General features: G+C 41.7%; 1 protein-coding gene across 1 annotated transcript in view; it reads right to left on the bottom strand.

Moving 5' to 3' along the window:
* Positions 1-503: 503 nt before the first annotated feature.
* LOC105482516 (membrane bound glycerophospholipid O-acyltransferase 1) overlaps positions 504-20562 on the bottom strand; it is a 111867-nt gene continuing 91808 nt past the window's right edge. The window contains exons 9-13 of the mRNA XM_011742648.3: positions 17921-18024; positions 14751-14815; positions 12274-12406; positions 9384-9535; positions 504-1884 (exon numbers count right to left, since the gene is read on the bottom strand). Of these exons, the coding sequence (XP_011740950.2) occupies positions 1758-1884; positions 9384-9535; positions 12274-12406; positions 14751-14815; positions 17921-18024 (581 nt within the window). The 3' untranslated portion in view covers positions 504-1757. The remainder of the gene's footprint in view (positions 1885-9383; positions 9536-12273; positions 12407-14750; positions 14816-17920; positions 18025-20562) is intronic.

The following is a 20562-nucleotide window of genomic DNA, read 5'->3' as shown; positions in this document are numbered from 1 at the left end:
ACCATCTGGGACACAAATCTCAGCTCTACCACTAATGCTGTGATCTTACGGCAATTGGCAAAAGTCTCTCTGATTCTCAGTACCCTCATCTGTGAAAGGGGATAAAATCCTACCTGCAAAGTTGGGAATAAAGATCTGAAATTATACCAAAACACAAGACACCCAAGGGCCTGAAATATACAGTAAAACCTTAAGTTGGTGCACATTTGTTAAAACACACACACACACACACACACACACCACACACACACACATACACACACACACACCACACACACACACACACACACACACCACACACACACACACACACATACACACACACCACACACACACACACACCACACACACCACACACACACACACCACACACACCACACACACACACACACCACACACACACCACACACACACCACACACACACACACACACACACACACAGAGGCTTCTGAACATCAAGTCTCTATTCACAGACAAAAAGCAATTCTTCCCATCAGAAACATTTCCTTTATATGGGAACATAACTGTTTATTCAATAAGAAACTAATGTTTTATCATTGGATTTGAATAAATTTTCTCCTCCCAAGCAACCTGATTGAGAGTACACCATTGCAGCATATATTGTATTATTATCATCATCATTATTTTTCACAACATTTAATATCATGTTTCCTTCTCTCACATGGAATATTACCCAATAGAAGTCTCCAAAAGGGGCCATAGCACATTCATAACAAAGATAGAAAAGACAAATTTCAACATCTGCTTTCCAATATGATGATTCAACTAGAACAAAGCTGAATTTCTCAGCCATGAAACTGAAAAAATGAAAATCGGCCCATGCGTACATCACGGCCAGCCATGATCATTAACACCTCCATGAAATGAGGGGAGAAGAGAGAAACAACTGCTTCTTCTTACCAAACTTCTACATAACTTTAAATTACTTTTTAAAAATTTCCTAAAAGGCATTCTGCTGCCTCATGTACATTTGGGTGTCTTCTCAAGGCCATCCCCGGGCAGGCAGGCGGCGCCTGTGAACTGGAAAACATTCGGGAAACAGCAACCCCTCTTCAGCTCCACGTACAGGAAACTTTCTGATTTTCAGTCTTGGCTCAGGTCAGAAGAAAAAGGGGAAAGGTTACATTCCTGGAAAAAAAAAAATGCAGCCTATTTGAGGGCATGTCTGACTTTCAGTCCATGCACTAGTCCTCTTGACTCGTAGAGTTTTCAGTGCCCTGAAACCATGATCCCTCCGCCTCCATGGTCCTCTGAGTGTAGTTATTATGTCTGCAAACCAGTAACGTCACAAGTCAAAGGATCTGGGGCTTCCCAGGGAACCACCATGTCTAAGTATATTCTGATTTGAGAAACCTGTGTCAAGTCTTCTCAGCACTCGCCTTCTAATTTTTGGAGCCAATGCCTGGGTTCCAGCATCCAGGTCACAGTAGCTGGAAATCATGCTGGAAGGGCAAAAAGCCAGCATCCCAGAATGGACTGTCTCTGCAGCTCTGGCACATTCTCCACACCCTGCCGCACCACTCAAATGTCCTATAAAATATTAAAACCAATAACCTGGACATGGCCGATTTATCCGTACAAAAAGGCTTTATAAAAATACTCCCTGCACTTTAAAAAAGAACAAAATAAAGATGCATGTAAACATCGCCTCTAAGTCACCGGAGGAACCCTTGAGCCTTGTCATCTCATCTTTCGAAAGTTCTGCAGTTCTGCTTGTCCGCTTCTCTTGGAGGTATCAATCTGTTTTTCTCTTATTGATAGAGTTCACAGTCTGAGGCCGCCTTTGCGTATGAGCTTGTGGTTTCATTGGCAGAAATAGTATTATCAGGAGACTTATGATATGCAAATAAAAGTACATGGACCTGGGAATAAAAATACACAAAAATTATATTTCAAATAAGGATGTAGACAGGAAACATCACCTAATTACATCACCTACAGTATGGTAAGTGAGAGCACTGTTTTTGGCAGTAGGAGACCTGTCTGCACTCAGGCTTCCCTTGATTCACTCCACAGATAACTCCCTTTGGTAGGTGAGTGGGTCACGGATAGACTGAAACCACAAAACCGGGCAGGGCAAACCAACCGGCTCATCTGTGGATATACATGGTACCGTCCCATTGACATAACAGGCCAACCAAGAGAATTAACCCCACGACAGCCAGACACCTGCAATATTCAAAGTCTAAGGACTCCCAAGACCAAATTCAAACCCAGTATTGTCATATGACACTTAAGGACATTTCAGCCAATGATGGACCACATTAATGATGATGGCCCCATAAGATTATAATAGAATTGAAAAATTCCTATCACCTAGTGACGTCGTAGCCATTGCAACATCATAGGCAACGCATTGCTCATGTGTTTGTGGTGATGCTGGTGTAAACAGTACTACGCTGTCGGTTGAATAAAAGTCTAGCACATACTATCACGTACAATACATAGTACTTGATAATGACAGTGAATGATTCTGTAACTGGTTTATATATTTACAATACTATACTTTCCCTTGTTATTTTGGAGTATACTCCTTCTACTGATTAAGAAATAAAGTTAACTGTAAAACAGCCTCAGGCAGGTTCTTCAGGAGGGATTCCAGAGGCACTGTTATCACAGGAGATGACAGCTCCATGCGTGTTATTGCCTCTGAAGACCTCCCACAATGAGACAAGATGTGGAGGTGGACCACAATGATACTGATGATCCTGATCTTATGCAGCCTAGGCTGATGATGTGTGTTTGTGTCTTAATTTTTTTAATAAAAAAGGTTTCAAAAGTAAAAAACAAAATAGAAAATAGCTTACAAAAAACATAAAGAAAAATGTTTGTATACCTGTACCATGTTTGTTGTTGTTGTTTCTTTTTTTGTTTGTTTGTTTTTGAGATGGAGTTTTGCTCTTGTTGCCCACGTTGGAGTGCAATAGCATGATCTCAGCTCACCACAATCTCCAACTCCCAGTTTCAAACGATTCTCCTGCCTCAGCCTCCCAAGTAGCTGGGACTACATGCGCCACCACACCCGGCCAATTTTGTATTCTTAGTAGAGACAGGGTTTCTCCATGTTGGTCAGGCTGGTCTCAAACTCCCAACCTCAGGTGATGCACCTACCTCGGCCTCCCAAACTGCTAGGATTGCAGGCATGAGCCACCATGCCCGGCCACCATGTTTGTTTTAACCAAGGTGTTTTATTACAAAAGAGTCCATTTTCAAAACGTTTAAAGTTTATAAAGTTAAAAAAGTGACAGTAAGCTAAGGTTACTTTATTATTGAGGAAAAGTTTTCTTAATAAATTTAGTACAGACTAAGTGTATGGTGTTTCTGAAGTCTACAGTAGTATACAGTGATGTCCTAGGCCTTCACACTCACTCACCACTCACTCACTGACTCACCCAGAGCAACTTCCAGTCCTGCAAGCTCCATTCATGGTAATACAGGTGTATCCTTTTTCATCTTTGCCAGATTTTTACTGTACCTTCTCTATGTTTAGATACACAAATACTTACCATTGTGTTTAAATTGCCTACAGTATTCAGTATGGTAACATACTGCACCAGTTTGCAGCCTATGAACAATAGGCTATCCCATATAGCCTCAGTGTATAGTAGACTATACTATCTAGGTTTGTGCAAGTATACACTATGCTGTTCAAACAACAATTAAATTGCCTAACGATGCATTTCGCAGAACATATCCCTGTTGGTAAGCAACATATGACTGTATCCTATTCCCTAAACACAATGCAACTAACACTTTAACCCATTGCTCTACTCAAGTATAAAAGGTTCTTCTTTTGTGTCTTATGAGCTAGAAGAATCCCGATTTTGAAAATCCAGTCCACAACCCTAAAAATAACTGTCATCTAAACTAATAAAAAAACAAGTTTTGCTTTTGATGTTTGTGGATTTCTATTGCGAAGCGTAGTATTCAGCAGTATGTACAACGTAGATATGCAATAAATATCGAGCATATCAATACATGCAAGTAATTAGAAACAGCTGCATTGGCACAACTGTTCTAGATCCATTTGGAAAGGTTCAACTTATATTTTCCCTAATGCTTTTTGAAGAAAGGAAAATAACGATGGGGAAGGAGGAAAGCACAATTAATTTGTGCATCATTCCCTAACTTCTGTGATTATAAGGTCAGGCACATTAGAATCAGAAAACTCGCATATGCCCCTAAACTTCTCCATCCTTTAGCAGGAGGAATGCCTCCCCGACAATATTTACAGAATAGTGAAGAGCTCGTACAGAAGCGAACATACATGCATTCATTTATTCTTTCAGTAAGCATTTACTGCTTAGGATATGCAAAACAATAAACTGGATCTACAAAAAGGCACCAGCCTCCACCCCTTCCCATGTGGGAATGGAAACAAGACAAGTACATGATTAACAGCTGTTTAACCAGGGAAGGGGTAAGCAGCCACAGCAAGTGACCATCTAATTTACTGTCTAAACCAAGACATTACTGAGAGTGGAAAAAGTGCTCCACAGATAAACACGCTGGTTTAACAGGTATAGACTGGGATTCTCATGGGCACACCTTAGCCACAGATAACTCCAGCTTTCAAAATCTGCACATCCAAAATATGTTATACTTTGTTCTTGAGCTTTGCCTTAATCTTTCATATGTGGCCAAATCTACACTGGGACAATTATGTTAGGTAAAATCCAGCTACTTTGAGCATCAAGTGGAAAACACCTAGTGAGGTTTAGTAACCTCTTCTGACATTTCATATTTCTCTAAAATTTGAAGGAATATTTCATCTTTCTATTATAGAAATACTAAACTAACATTTATTGATCATGTCAGGTACTGGCCTAAGGACCCAGATGTAAAGATGAATTAGGCGGGGTTCCTGCTCTCAAAGAGTTTGCCATCTATGAAAGTTTCTATGCAAATTCTAATGTTCTGGCCAGGTGCAGTGGCTCAGGCCTGTAATCCCAGCACTTTGGAGGCCAAGGTGGGTAGAATGCTTGAGCCCAGGAGTTTGAGAACAGCCTGGGCAACATGGCAAAACCCCATCTCTACAAAAATAAAAAATATTAGGCAGGTGCGGTGGCACATAACTGTAATCCCAGCTACTCAGGAGGCTGAGGTGGGAGGCTGAGGTGGGAGGATCACCTGAACCAGGAGGCAGAGGCGGAAGCAAGCTGAGATCGCAATCACGCCACTGCACTCCAGCCTCGGCAACAGAGGAGAACCCCAACTCAAAAAACAAAAAGAGAAACAAATTCTAACGTTATTACCCACTGAATTTAAGAAAGAGTTATCCAATTAAAGACAAAATGATGTATGTGAATTTGCTTTTCAAAATGATTTCATCGAAAGGTTCATTCATAATATATTTGAGTATTCACTTGGGCTCATTTACAACTTAAAGAAGTTAGACTGAGCACTCTAAGGCTGAGATCTGAAGCCACTCTCGACTGAACACTGACTAGACTGACTAGACTTAACAATGAAGTACAAGCGAAATTTCAACGTTAAGCAATGAGGATCTACTGAGAAAAGCATTTGCAAACATCTGTGGTTTACTGCTGGCTACTGAATTTCGCCAAAGGGGAGGAACAGATCTGGAACACAACCAGGCCTGCCATCACTAAAAAACTATGCAATTTTCTTTCTTGTCCAAATTCAGGGATTTTCTTAAAAGATTATGAAAACACTGTTTGAGGTGTAATCAATCTGGAATAGCCGCTGGCAACATGTGGCTGTTAAAATTCTAATTAATCAAAATTCAATAAAATTAAAAATTCAGTTCCTCCGTCCACCTAGCTGCATTTCAAATGCTCACTGGCCACACATGTTGGGTGGCCAGCATCTCAGATGGCACAGATGTAGAGTATTTCTGTCATCATAGAAACTTCTTTTTTTTTTTTTTTGAGATGGAGTCTCACTCTGTCGCTCAGGTTGGAGTGCAGTGGTGTGATCTCAGCTCACTGCAATTTCCACCTGCTGGGTTCAAGCAATTTTCCTGCCTCAGCCTCCTTAGTAGATGGGACTACAGGCACATGCCAACATGCCCGGCTAATTTTTTGTATAATTAGTAGAGATGAGATTTCACCATGCTGGCCAGGCTGGTCTCAAACTCCTGACCTCATGATCCGCCCGCCTTGGCCTCCCAAAGTGCTGGGATTACAGACGTGAGCCACCATGCCCAGCCATCATAGAAACTTCTCTTGGACAGAGCTGATCTAGACAGGAAACTTAAATTATATAAATAACTAGAAACCAGAAAATACACTAGGCTGGATCATTTAAAATAGGCCTACTTGACCCAAAAAATGTCAACTCCTGTTTCATCCTAAACAAAGACGTTTAAAAAAAATATTCTGGGTTGTTTTTAAAAATAAGCGAAAGGCTACTTGATAATTTAATTCTGCCCCTTGAGTTCCTGCCTAAGCCCAGGAATTGTTGTTTTAGTTGGCTAAATGCAATATTATCACTAACAAATCACTTATTATGATCCCCAAGCAGTAGTTTGCATCCAAAATAACTTCTCCTAAAGAAATTTTTAGGAACTCCACTACTGATATTGCTATTAAGGGAACGCTGAGTCTGAAACTCGGGTTTAACATTTAGCTGCTGTGTAAATTTTGTTACTCACCTTCTCTGAGCCTCCACTTCCTCATGTGATAAACAGGGACACTGATACCTACCCTCTGCTCTCCTCAGCTCAGCTCACCTCCCTCCACCTTGGATTCTATGTTCTGCCTACATTCACGTTTCCCTGGTCTTCAGTGCATGGAGCGTCATGATACACTATGGGAGGCTACATGACGGGGCTTTTCCAGGCTGTTTCCCAGTCTGGAGCACTGCCCACGATGCTCACACGCACTGAGCCTGCTTCACTCCCACTGCACAACCTCCAGCACTGAGCTCAAAAAGATGTGCCCAATGCCTAGGCTGAGGCAGATTCCTGTTACATACTCTCTTAAAACTCTATATCATTCACTAAAAGTACAATCTCAGCATGTATTTATACATTTGTCAATTACTACCTGTCTTTCCCATCAAGCTATCACCCCAGTGAGAGCAGAAATGATTTCTATATTTTGCTTTCCATTCTAGCCCCACATTCTAGCACAATGCCTAGCACACTACAGGTATTACATGATACTGAGTGGAATACAGGCGCTTCTGCTATAACATGATCAATATATTCCTTAAAAATCTCTTATGAGGCAATATCAGGGGCTTAGAATACCAGGGCTTACAGGGGAAAAAAAAAATCATGTTAGAAATACATAACTCAAAACCTAGGAGGACTCTGTAACAAAAACAGAGCTCTAAAGGAAACAATTTGGACAGCCCCTGCAGACAGCTCAATGGTGCCAAAGGCTGCTTCTGGGCATGTTAAAAATGCAGAAGACAAAAGGGCAAATGTTGGCTTGAGGGCACTGACAAATAGGAATGAAACTGGAGCTGGAAGCACGTGGGGCAGCCCTAGGTGGGCACAAGGAGGCAGAAGCAGTCAGAATGCCAGCTTGGGGGTGCGCCTCTCTGAGGAGGGAGTCCCAGTGAAGGGGGCTCCTGTTTGAAGTGTCATCAATCTGGAATAGCCGCTGGCAACACGTGACTGTTAAAATTCTAATTAATTACAATTCAATAAAATTGAAAATTTGGTTCCTCTGCGCCACTAGCTGCATTTCAAATGCTCAATGGCCACATATATTGGGTTTCTCAGTTCCATTTTCTTCATCCAGGACTGAAATGACTCCTACCTCTCTAGCAGCTGAACTGATGGCTTCTTTTTGACAGAAGCTTATAATTCTCTTCCCACTCTTCTGACACCCCTTTGCATAGAAAAATTTGGGTATAAACCAGCACAGCTTCCATGTTATATTGATATAACTTCTTATCACCCAACTAGAAGTATAAAAGCATATATTGTAACAGCATGGACGTCATTGATCAGTGTTGTATGGTTCCCTCAACCTTCTCTTTCTATAGCCTCAAATAAATCATCCCACTTACAGATACTTACACACATACTGAGTAGTAAAAACTTCTTCAATCCCTTCATGACCCCTCCATCAGCTATAGGGAATTCCCAACTTAAAAAGAAGGTGTGTTTGTACTGTTTATTTCTAAGTCACCTTTTTTTTTTTTTCTTTTTTTTCTGAGACGGAGTCTCGCTGTCTCCCAGGGCTGGAGTGCAGTGGCGCGATCTGGGCTCACTACAAGCTCCGCCTCCCGGGTTCACACCATTCTCCTGCCTCAGCCTCCTGAGTAGCTGGGACTACAGGCGCCCGCCACCACGCCCGGCTAATTTTTCATATTTTTAGTAGAGACGGGGTTTCACCATGTTAGCCTGGATGGTCTCGATCTCCTGACCTCGTGATCCACCCACCTGGGCCTCCCAAAGTGCTGGGGTTACAGGCGTGAGCCACCACACCCGGCCTCCAAGTCACCTTTTAAAAACTGATACGATGTTCCAAAGTTAACCTAGAAAAGCCCGTGCAACTCATTAAATCATGCAAGGTAGCATTTATTAGGTACAGATTATATGCCAGATACTGGCCTGAGCCCTCTGCACATTTACCTCATTAATTCTAACACCCAGCACTAACGATGGTGCTCTCAGGTGAGTTCTCTTCTCAGCCTCATTTTCCAGTTGAGAAAACACAGGTAAAAGAGGTTAACAACTTGCCAGAGGTCACACACCATCAGTTCACAAGAGCATGTGCTCAACCACTTCACAACCGTGGAGAAACACAACTCATCACACAACTGTGCAAGAATGAAAGTCAGTAATTAGTTCACCTGGAGCACAGGTGTTTGACTATAAGGGTTGGTCTGTGGTGCAAGCCTCCTCCTCCTCCAGCCTCAATTCCACATACGCCCCTCCAACACGTGCTACTGGCCGCATAAATCCCCCACCAGCCTCACCAGGGAGCCCTTCTGCACACCACTCGATCAGACAATGCCAGCCTCAGCCGCACCCCAACTCCTGCCTCCATTTCTGTCCTGCTCTCAGACACCTCATAGTCCCCAATACAGCCTACCTCCTATCCTCCAGGAGGAAGAGCTAAGGGCAGCAAATTCACCCTCTGAGTTTTTTTTTTAATCAGGGTCCATCCCTTCAAAATATACTGCCATGAGAGGGCCCCTGAGTGACATTCTGAATGGCTTAACGAATTCCTGTCAAATGTGCTCGTATGTATTGGAATTTGTACACTGGCGTCTCCAGGACAGCCACTTCCTTTTAAAGCTTCTATGGACATTTCCCACACCGAAGCCCCCGTTCGAAGTGTTTAGGACTGCTTCATTCAATGTGCTGCCTCCTAAGTCAAACACAGTGAAAATAGAGTTGTTTACTAGATGGCGACTGAGAACAATGGAAACTTACTTGTATAAGCTGATGGTCGGTTCAACTGCCAACATCACGAAGGGTGCCACCGTGTAAGAGACAGCCAGCTGAGTGACGGCCCAGGTGCCTGCATCATACACAGCCTTGAGAGCTCTTGAAGAAAGGAAGTAATGTCTGTAGTTGTTCCTGACCTGCAAGCCAACACAGGCAACTGCAGTGAGGAGCGGGTAAAAAACAAATGACAACTTCTACTCTGCGCATGCAGGTAGTACGCCACAGCAACACAGGCTACAGAAGACGACCAACATCTGAGTTGTATTCTCAGCTACAAATACCATCAGGACTCCTTTTTTTTTTTTCAAGACAGAGTCTTACTCTGTCACCCAGGCTGAAGTGCAATGATACAATCATAGCTAACTGCAGCTTAAAACTCCTGGGCTCAAATGATCCTCCCACCTCAGCCTCCCAAGTAGCTGAAACTACAGGCACATGCCACCATGCCCAGCTAATTTTTTAAAAAAAAATTTGCAGAGATGTGGGTCTCGCTTTGCTGCCTAGGCTAGTCTTGAACGCCTGGGCTCAAGCAATCCTCCCGCCTCAGCCTCCCAAAGTGCTGGGATTACAGGTGTGAGCCACTGTGCCTGGCCAACTTTTCTTATTAAAATAATAATAATAATAATACGTGTTCACTATAGAAAAATGGTCAAACAACTAAGCAAACAAAAAAAATGTTCTTTCTCTTTTAACACCTCCCAAAGGAAAGCATCACTTAAAAACTTGGCGCAGAGCCATCCAAGCTTTTTCTATTCATATGCATCCATGTTAATATTCTTACTGGCACCAATATAATTCCTAGCTCATTTTTTCATTTAGTAATATATCATGCACTTTTTTCCATGTCAGTAAATATTAATCTCTAATATAATTTTAAGTTAATCTGGAAGAGTTAGCTTGTCTTTCCATCCCATTTCGCTAATATAAACAATTCTGTGATGCATATCCTTGTAAATAAATCTCTGCCCTGTTTCCTAGTTACTTCCTTCAGGTAATGATAACACAAATAATATTACTATTACTAATAATACAAGCAGCTACCATTTACTGAGTGCTTACTCTGTGCCAAGCCTGTGTTAATGCTTTGCATGACTCATCTCTGGTTGATTCTCTCATCAAGCTTAATATGTTAGCATCATGATTCCCATTTTACAGATAAAGAAACTGAGACTTAGGTAAAGAGACAATTCTTTGAAATGGAAAATGCTAGGTCAAAGGATACACTCCTTTGTAGGTCTTCTGACACATGTGACTAGATCTGGCTCTAGAAAGACCCCCAGTTTCCAGATTCAGGTCAAAGGCAGAGCTGGAAACAATGGCTGGGCAATAGGCAGGTCAGCCTCAAAGCAGAAGACGCATCAGTGCCCAAGGCTGCCTGTCAGCCCTAAGTTCCTCAGGACAGAGACCAGGGTCCATCCATCGAGCAATGCTGCACGTCAGGTGTGAGATTTTACTGGGTAACTTCTAGGGCCCAAAGACACTTCATGACTGTTGAGTTCAATCTCCTTCTAGACAAAATAAAAACACTGTTCTATCAACTCTCTCCTCTCTATCCCCTACATAATTTGTTTGCGAATAGTGTTTCCAGGCCATCCAAAAGAAAAGCTCTACACAAATCTGAGCCTTTACGCCAGTTGAGACCGTAGAGTAAAAGACACCTGAGGGAATAATCCTCTGGATATATTAGCAAACAGAATTCTGAGTTTTATTTCTTAATTTGGCCTGACCACTTGTTCTTTTCTTTTATAATCTAAATAGTTACATGAACAGGAGAGAAGAAAATGTCCCCCCTGTTTTCTATGTACAAATACGTAAAATTTGCACTTAATTTCAAAAGTATACTAGCCAGCATGAACAGTAATTCACTTTGTTCATATATATATATATTCCAGCACACCTGTGTCTGACTAAAACAAGAGATCCTCAGGGGAGGGACTCTTGTCTTGTTCACTGCAGTAGCCCAACACCTAAATCACTGACTAGCACATAGTAGGGCTCCTGAAACCTTCACAGGATAAAATGAATTAAACGGTGAGTGGATAGCTATGTGGGGGCTCCTGAATTCACATCGAAAATATGGCTCAACCAATGTCAATAAAAACTCTTGGCATCAGAAATAAGGAAGGCCACAATCACAATCAAAGATTAAAATAAAATTAAATACAAAACTCCTGTATTTGGCAACGAAAGCACTGAATCACAATTACTTCTATGCATGCTCGTCTTCTTGGAGGAAAGTTTTATTCTTTATTATCGTGCTGTACAACAAGCAAATTGCAGAACAATCTAGAGAAACTACAGGCTCCTGAAAAAACCTAGAGAAGCAAATTTACAAAATTCACAAACACAAACTAAGCTAACTGCGTTGGGCATGTGAACACACGAGGTTAGATTAATCTCCGACAGACTCACTTCCTGTGGCCGCTACCTCATTGACTGCTCAAGAGACTTTGTGAATTATTTCTAGGCCCAGAGTAATGAAATGAGAAATTAAGCAAAGTATAAGCAAATTGAAGTCCTATGGTGCCTACATTAATTAATCATCATCATCATCTGTACTTAGTAGACTGTATATGTTCACAGACTTTAACGATTAAAAATGTTTTCATCTCTTAGGGTACTAAACATTGTCCCTACAATTCCTTTTGTTTCGCAAACTACGAACATAAAATGGTTAACCATTTTTGTAATGACTCCAGGTTCCTACATATTCAAGTATTTCTCTAATGGGAAAACTCTTGCATACTGTTTGATTTTTCAAAACATCGCTCCCATGTTCACATCCCACCCCCAACCCTACTAGGACCCAACAGATAACAAACATGCAGGCATCAGATTGCTGAGGGGAAAGACCCTAGGCCTAAAGGATGCTTACCGCTCTAGCTGCTAATGTGACAAGAATTCCAGTTAAGAAGGTAAAATAGTATCCGGGGTAGACACCATGCCACAAAGCAGAGAGGATGAAGGTTAGCACCGTGGGGTACCATGGAACCCGTTCATAGCACACGCTGTGAAGACAGGAAGGAACAAGACACAGGTGAAACATACCAGAAACTTCTAACTACAGCTGTTGTTTCTTGGATAAGACTATGCAGAAATCATTTGGTCCATTACTGATGCGATGCCTCCCTAACCGTCTTCAGGGACTTGCAGTGCAATCCAAGCAGCCTGGACTACCCTGATTTCCTTAAGCGTTACCAGATAGGTAATTCACAGCTCAGCCTTTTGAAGGGATGTTATACATTTTTAATTTCCATAGACTAAATGATCTGGACCCATCACACTACATCTGTTACATCTGTTATAGGTCTGAGTGATCACTTTCCACCCAGCAGGAGTTCCTGCCTTACAGATGCTTAATCCACCAATGGCCTCATTTACTGGGGGTGCTTAAGTAAGTGCCATTGTCAGTAACAATTTTGGAATCAGGGTCTTTAGAAATGAATATCCTTATTTAGTAAAAATTAATTTACCTTTCCCACCAGGCTCCGATGCCATCTAACCTAATCAGCACCATCACCCTGTTCATCTGTTTTGGCAATGACTCCATTACAAAATCAATATGTCCGTTATGTGACCTCTTCAGGTCTCCCAGTGTCTATCAGACTTCAATCCATGAATCTGCCTTAAAGAGTGATACTGTGACAATCTAGCAAATGTCAGCAAATACCCTGAAGGTTTTTGGCTTTCTGACTGTTTATTTGAAAAAAAAGTGATACGGAATTTCCCCCCAAAACTCAGTCTATGAATTGCCAGTGGCACTCTAAGGAAGCCACCACCTCATTTGCTAAATGAGAGGACCCAAATAAAAAATAAAATAGAAATTCAAACAGGTAACACCAACACAGCACTGTATGGGTGGTCAACAGCAACCAATTTAAACACAAACTAAGCATGATGGCTCCCTCTTCATACAAAGAAAAAGAATGCATTTGGAGAGATGAACACAGGACTGAGAGCAGATTTGGACATTGGATGACTCAGCACATTGGGAGTACTCTGTATGTAGAAACAGAAGTTTATGCTAAAATCATTTGCAAAATTAATTAATAGCAATAATGTTGAGGCCAAAATTTCAAGATGGCTATGTTCAGATCAATTGTCAGAAAATACTGCATGAGTTTACTTTGGAGGAATTACTACACACTCTGTCTCTTCTCTTACCCCAATGTTTTGACCCATGAAAGATGCTGCTTAACAAAACAGTAGAATCTCCTTTAAAGCTTAATATTTTTACATACTCCCTGTATTAATTATGATAGGCATATCACTAGGTAACAGAGCTTGCTGCTTCAAGGACGGCATATTATTATTTCTGTAGTAAATAACATTTTTAATTTTGGAACATGTAGGAAAACAAAAGGATAGGGAAATATCAACAAAAATATAAATTTTAAAAGCATAAACATCTGGGATACCATAAAGCGTTTACTGCTAGGGGTGAACACTGCAGTCATCGGTGATTTGATGCAGGCATTAACCTTCCTTGACATCTGAGCAATAGACTCTCCCTCAAGGTAAGAGGCAGCACAGCAGAGAGGGCAAGAATCTAATTCTGGGCCGGGTGCGGTGGCTCCCGCCTGTAATCCCAGCACTTTGGGAGGCTGAGGCAAGTGGATCACCTGAGGTCAGGAGTTTGAGATCAGCCTAGCCCACATGGTGAAACCTCATCACTACTAAAAATACAAAAAATTTGCTAGGCTTGGTGGTGGACACCTGTAATCCCAGCTACTCGGGAGGCTGAGGCAGGAGAATCACTTGAACCCAGGAGGTAGAGGTTGCAGTGAGCCAAGATCGCACCATTGCACTCTAATTTGAGTGACAGAGTGAAACTCCTTCTTAAAAAAAAAAAAAAAAAAAAAAAAAGAGGAAGAAGAGGAAGAAGAAGAAGAAGAAGGAGGAGAAAAAGAAGAAGAAGAAGAAGAAGAAGAAGAAGAAGAAGAAGAAGAAGAAGAAGAAGAATCATCTAATTCTGAAAGCAGACCATTTGTACTTGTATCTGTCCCTTAGCTGGGTGACTTTGGGCAAGTGACATAACCTCTCTGGGTCTCACTTTTCCTCACCTGTAAAATGGGGGTAATGACTCACAACATCTCATGGGATTGATGGAGGATAAAACCAGGACCTGGTATACAGGAATGGCAGCATTCAGGGTTATAAAATAAATATGCTACATTATGACCTTCTCAAATCACTGTATTTCTACTTTTTCATTTACGGGGCACAGATGTTAATACAAAACAAGAGTGTCAGATGACATTGCCACAGGCAGACTCCCACTGTTCAGCTACTGACTCCCCTCCAAACATATCCCAGTGCCCTAAGTAATGAGGTCGTTTTTGTTTTTCTTACCGCTTTAGCCAAGTAGCTGTCTGAATATTCCAGTTTTCCAAGTACATTTTGAAACTTGTGGCAGTCTGGAAAGAAGAAAATAACACCTATCATTAACTTTAAAAATACCCCAAGTAATGGGAAGTTCTCCCCAGTTTCCCTGGCAGCAGGTTAGATACGGTATTTCAATAGTGACTACTCACAGTCAAGAGCAAATCAGCTGTTCCTTCCTACACAGGACAATTTTCTGCTGTTTATAAGATCCACTTTGCAACTAAAACTTGGCTTGCAAGATCTCAATTTTTTTTCAAAATGTATTTTCAAATTACGGGAAAACTGAAGGAACGTTTTGTGGGTTTCCCTTCCACTCTGGTTAAAATTTTTTAAGCCATCTGAATTTTATAATTAAATATTCTAAAAAGGAATTTGCCCCAGGAAAAGTTTAATCATGGGAATTTGGTGCCTTTACGGGGACAGCTTAAATTTAATTGTCATCTTTTCACTGTGTAGCCCTCTAAAACTAGGTCAGTCTTGTACAGTTAACTCTATAGATAGCTACTCAGGTTCCAACGTTTCCCATTGTTTCTGGAATACTAAGAGATTTTATGCATGAAGGGATCAAAACACAGGAAAGGAAACAAATATCACCCAACTGGCAGTGACGCAAGCAAATCAACTACTGAGAAGGCACATCCCCATGATAACCCATTACCTGCGTTTTCTCTTTAGAAAAAACAAACAAACAAAAAAAGGTCTTATCCAAGTCTAGTGATAAAAAGCAGATGCAGCTGGGCGTGGTATCTCACGCCTGTAATCCCAGCACTTTGGGAAGCCGAGGTGGGCGGATCCCCTGAGGTCAGGAGTTCAAGACCAGCCTGGCCAACATGGCAAAACCCCATCTCTACTACAAATACAAAATAGCTGGGCATGGTGGCGGGCACCCGTAACCCCAGCTACTCAGAAGGCTGAGGCAAGAGAATTGCTTGAACCTGGGAGGCAGAGGTTGCAGTGAGCTGAGATCGCACCACCGCACTCCAGCCTGGGCAACAGAGCAAGATTCCATCTCAAAAATAAATAAATAAATAAATAAAATAATATAAAATAAAAAGCATGATGCAAACATACAAGGATCAGAATTCCTAAAGAAGGTAGAAAGTCTAAGTGCCACTTTTTTCTGAAGTGTTTTCAACCATAAGAAAATCATATACAGGCCACACATTGGCCTAATGTAGTATGTCTGTAAGGGACAGAAGGAAGGAGGAAGGGAGAGAAAAGAGGGAGGAAGGAAGATAGATGGAAAATAGATCTTTTTATTGTGAGTTTTTATTTCAAAACCTCAAGGAGTTTTATTTATCTATTTCTTCTATGGCTAATAAAATGCTATAAGCCCAGCCTTGGGGTGTCTTAACTAATCAGACTTCCTTGTTTTTCTTTACCTCCTTATTCTATATCAAATGTATGATGACAATGTAAACTTTCTCCTTCTGCTTTTCTTTTATAAGAAATACATACTTAATGACTTAGCCCTTTACCCTGAAGACATGTCCACTGTGGAAGGATTCTGTTTTTTGGCGCATAGCTAGGGGGACTAGTAGGCAGCCGAAGGTCAAGGGGGACCACCCTAAAGGACATTTACCCAACAAAACTCCAAGGCAGCCAGTCCATGAGTTTTGAGGGAGAGAAGAATGTTAGTGAGAAACAGTCGTAACACACTTGAACTCTCTCTGACATCATCTATGTAAAAAAGAGAAGCTTACGGATCACCTATACTGCTTTTCCAAAACTGAGATAGGTCATTCTGAAAGCTGGACCTTGTCCACTTACATTGTGGCCCATCGTGACCGGGGACTGCTTCCTGCCTCACGTGCAGCGACCAATAGTAAAAGTATTATTTGTTCATTCAGAACTGATGCTGGACCTTGGCCATGCTCTTACAGCATCTGCCAAGGCCTTCCACCCACAGGAGACCCCAGATCCTCTAGGACTATACAAAAATGAATGTTTTGCCCACAGTAGGCCCTCAATTAATATCTGTTGAATCTGATTGACCTGAGTAACCAAATAGCATGATGAGTTTAAGTTGAACATATGATGTAATTTACTTAGATAACAGTGGCATGCTTCTATTTCTTTCTGCTTGTCTGTCTTTTGAAGTAACGCTGTCTCAATGCTAAAAAAAAAAAAAAGAAAAGTAAAAATATAATCCTCCCTATAAATTCCACCATGTTTTGTAGTTAAAATGCAGATCACTTTCCCTCTGGAGGCCATCCACATGCAAAAAGCCTCAGGCAAAAGATGTTGGGGGTTTCCCCCATGCCTCCTTCTGGCCTACTTTCCACCCAATGTGGGTGGCAGGTGGTCAGTTTCCATCTGTCTCTGGCTTCTTGCTCTATACACACAATCCCTCCTGACCAAACTCTCCAGTGGGCTCTGTCTGCCCTGTGGCAGGTGGAAAACCAAAACCAACAGCAAACATGAGTCACCTGGCTAGTAACCCAATGCTTCTGCATGTTGAGAATCACGCCCATTCAGCTAAAGGGGGGAAAGGGTCTGAGACTTGGCATTCCTGTTTACTCCAAGAGCTATCAATGCAAAGAAAACCCAGAATGATGTGGCCCCAAGGAGACCACCTCTGATAATGACAGCAGACCAAAAATTGTGGTGCAAGAATGAAGACAGAAAAACTACACTATTCTAGTGGCCTAAAAGTTGTACATTATGACAATTCTTCTTAAAAGTGAATGCATTATAAATGCCTCCAAAGGAACCACACAGAATGTTTGCAATATTGAAATCAAAATACAGGAGCTTCCAGTCTGCATTCATCACTGAAATAGGTAGAAAGAGAACAGAGAGCGATCACACATTGGGACCTTCTAGTTGAAAGAACAAGAATATAAACAACAAAAAGATTTTCCTGGCTCTTTTTCAGATGTTTTTGTGTCATTCTTCCTTGAACCATTAAAACTGTCAAGAAAGTAGATATCTTTAAAAAAGAAAAAGAAAAAAAAAACGACAGAAAAAAACTATTCTGAGATTCAAAATGTCCAGGAGGCTGCTGAGCCTGGCAATCCCCTGAGAGCAGCTTTTCTTCAGACACATGGATGAAGCATTCTGGGGATATGACACTCAAAGCAAACCGTTTGCTTTCTTCACTATGGAAGTTGGACTTAAAAGCATCATATACTCACCTCAATTTTCCAGATGTTTAGGTTCGAAAGCAGATCCCAACAGAAATTCCCATTCTTATCCACTCCGCTGAACCCAAAGCCAGCTGCATTGTTCACTGCATCAGCTATGGTTTTTAAAGTGACACATTAGGATATGGAACAAAAGTCACATTGCTGCTTTTAAAAGACACTAAATATCTGTCAACTTCAAGATGGAGAAATATGCAGTAGTGTCCTTGGAAAAGGAACCCCAAAATGTAAAGGATCTGCTAACATGCTGAAGCAGAAAAACATGTATTGGCTGTTTGGTAACCTTGATTTTTAGGCATTCATTCCCTTGCATTTAGGGAACACCACCTAAGGTAAGAAGAAAGAAGCTAGATGTCCGTAGAATGCAAAAATGAGAATAAACAAGAAACGAAGAACCAAAATGAATAAGTAAACAGGAGAATTTAGTGACCAACTTGACAGGAGGGGAGAAAAGAAAGGAGGTAAAAATAGATCTGAGTTCAAATACAAAGACCAGAAGAAACAGGGGACCCAGAAGAGGTCTCAGAACTGTCACTAAAGACAGCAGGGCATTACCTAAGAGGTAGTGCTAAATCAGGAGGAGAACCAGCTCCGCAAGAGCGACTGGAGCTCCGTCTGGACATGTTAAGCATGACCTGCCAGTAGTGTATCGGTTGGAGCTGCCGAGATGGGGTTAAAAAAAGTTTAGGTCCCAAGACAAAGGACAGAGCTAGAGGTGTGACTCTGGGGCCAGCTGCAATAGAGGCCACGTGTGGACAAAATCATCCAAGCCAGCCACCCATAAAGTCCCTTTAAAAGCTCCTGTCTCCATCTTTATCTTACATCACTGAACTATAAGAGAATGTCCTCCTGCTGGAAAAATTTCATCTCCATTCAATTCCTTAATGAACTCAACACACTTTTATTATGATGACCAAGAGGCTAATTGTCTTTCTGCTTATTTAAAAATCTGTTAGAATATTTTCTAAGAAAAAACTAAAATGAACTAACCAAAATAATTAAGAGATAGCACTATGAAATCTTTTTTTTTTGAGACGGAGTCTCGCTCTGTCACCCAGGCTGGAGTGCAGTGGCCAGATCTCGGCTCACTGCAAGCTCTGCCTCCCGGGTTCACTCCATTCTCCTGCCTCAGGCTCCCATGTAGCTGGGACTACAGGCGCCCGCCACCGCACCCGGCTAATTTTTTGTATTTTTAGTAGAGACGGGGTTTCACTGTGTTAGCCAGGATAGTCTCTATCTCCTGACCTCGTGATCCGCCGGTCTCGGCCTCCCAAAGTGCTGGGATTACAGGCGTGAGCCACCACGCCCAGCCAGCACTATGAAATCTTAGATCTGGAGATCTTAGAGAAATCTTTCTTTTTCTATAAAAGTCCAACTCTAGATGGCCTTCTGAAGAGCTGCCTTAAAGAAAAACAACCTGTCCTAAGTCTGTCTCATTTATATTTGGCAGAGATGATGATTTAACACTGCTTCTCTTACACTTGGCTTCACTGTAAGATGATCTGGTTTCTTTTAGAAGGAAGCATGAAAGAGACCAAGTCCTTCTATGTCATTCTCCCCTCGCCAACTGGATGGGAACCCAGTGGAGAAAAAAAGACAAACAAAGTGAGGGTGTGCCTGTAAGAAACTGATGGTTTTAAACGTGTGGGAACTAATTCGTGAGTGACAGAGATCAACGACACTAAGGGCCTTGAGGTCTGCGTTGAGAACTAAAACCAGAGCCAGGCTGACCGTCACTGGGACCAGTATAACCACTTCTAAATTCCTTCTTCCATCTCCAGCCTCATTTCTGGCACAGCTGGTTAGACCTAAGAGAAGAGAATAATGGAACTATATTTTCTCTCTCTCTCTCTCTCTCTCTCTCTCTCTCTCTCTCTCTGTGTGTGTGTGTGTGTGTGTGTGTGTTTTCAGTGCTTATTATCTTTCCAGGACTCTATATAATACTTTACAGGCAGTTCCTCATTTAATCTTCATTAACAGTATTGAGACAGAAGGTTAAGGATGGGCTCCGGGTGGAAATTGGAAAGGTTTCTACCTCCACTTGGCAGCATACTACATACATGGGCCTGGGAGAAGAATCATTTAACTTCTAGAAACCTATTCCCTTGAGCATAAAATGGATATAATAATGGTACTCATTTTAAAGGGCTGTTGAAAGGATTAAATAAAATTAAATATGTGTGCAGTAGATAGCTCAGTGCTGGCCCAAGTTAACACTCAAGAAAGGTTAGCTCCTATTATTATTATTATGCTATTAAGGGGACTGAGGCCAGAGATATTAGGTAACCTTTAAGATCATGTAACCTCTGGGAGGCCGAAGCAGGAGGATCACCTGAGGTCAGCAGTTCGAGACCAACCTGGCCAACATGATGAAACCCCATCTCTACTAAAAATACAAAAATTAGCCAGGTGTGGTGGCAGGCACTTGTAATCCCAGCTACTCGGGAGGCTGAGGCAGGAGAATCACTTGAACCCAGGACACGGAGGTTACAATGAGCCGAGATCGCACCATTGCGCTCCAGCTGGGCGACAAGAGCAAAACTCCGTCTCAAAAAAAAAAAAAAATGTAGTTTGTCAACAATGCCAGAATCTCGATCCTAGAACTCAATTCCACAACCTGAGTAGGTAACAGC

This window comes from Macaca nemestrina, chromosome 5 (genome assembly GCF_043159975.1).
Source record: "Macaca nemestrina isolate mMacNem1 chromosome 5, mMacNem.hap1, whole genome shotgun sequence".
Lineage (NCBI taxonomy): Eukaryota > Metazoa > Chordata > Mammalia > Primates > Cercopithecidae > Macaca > Macaca nemestrina.
The sequence above is the reverse complement of the archived record's forward strand: the minus strand, read 5'-3'. Positions and strand labels throughout refer to the sequence as shown.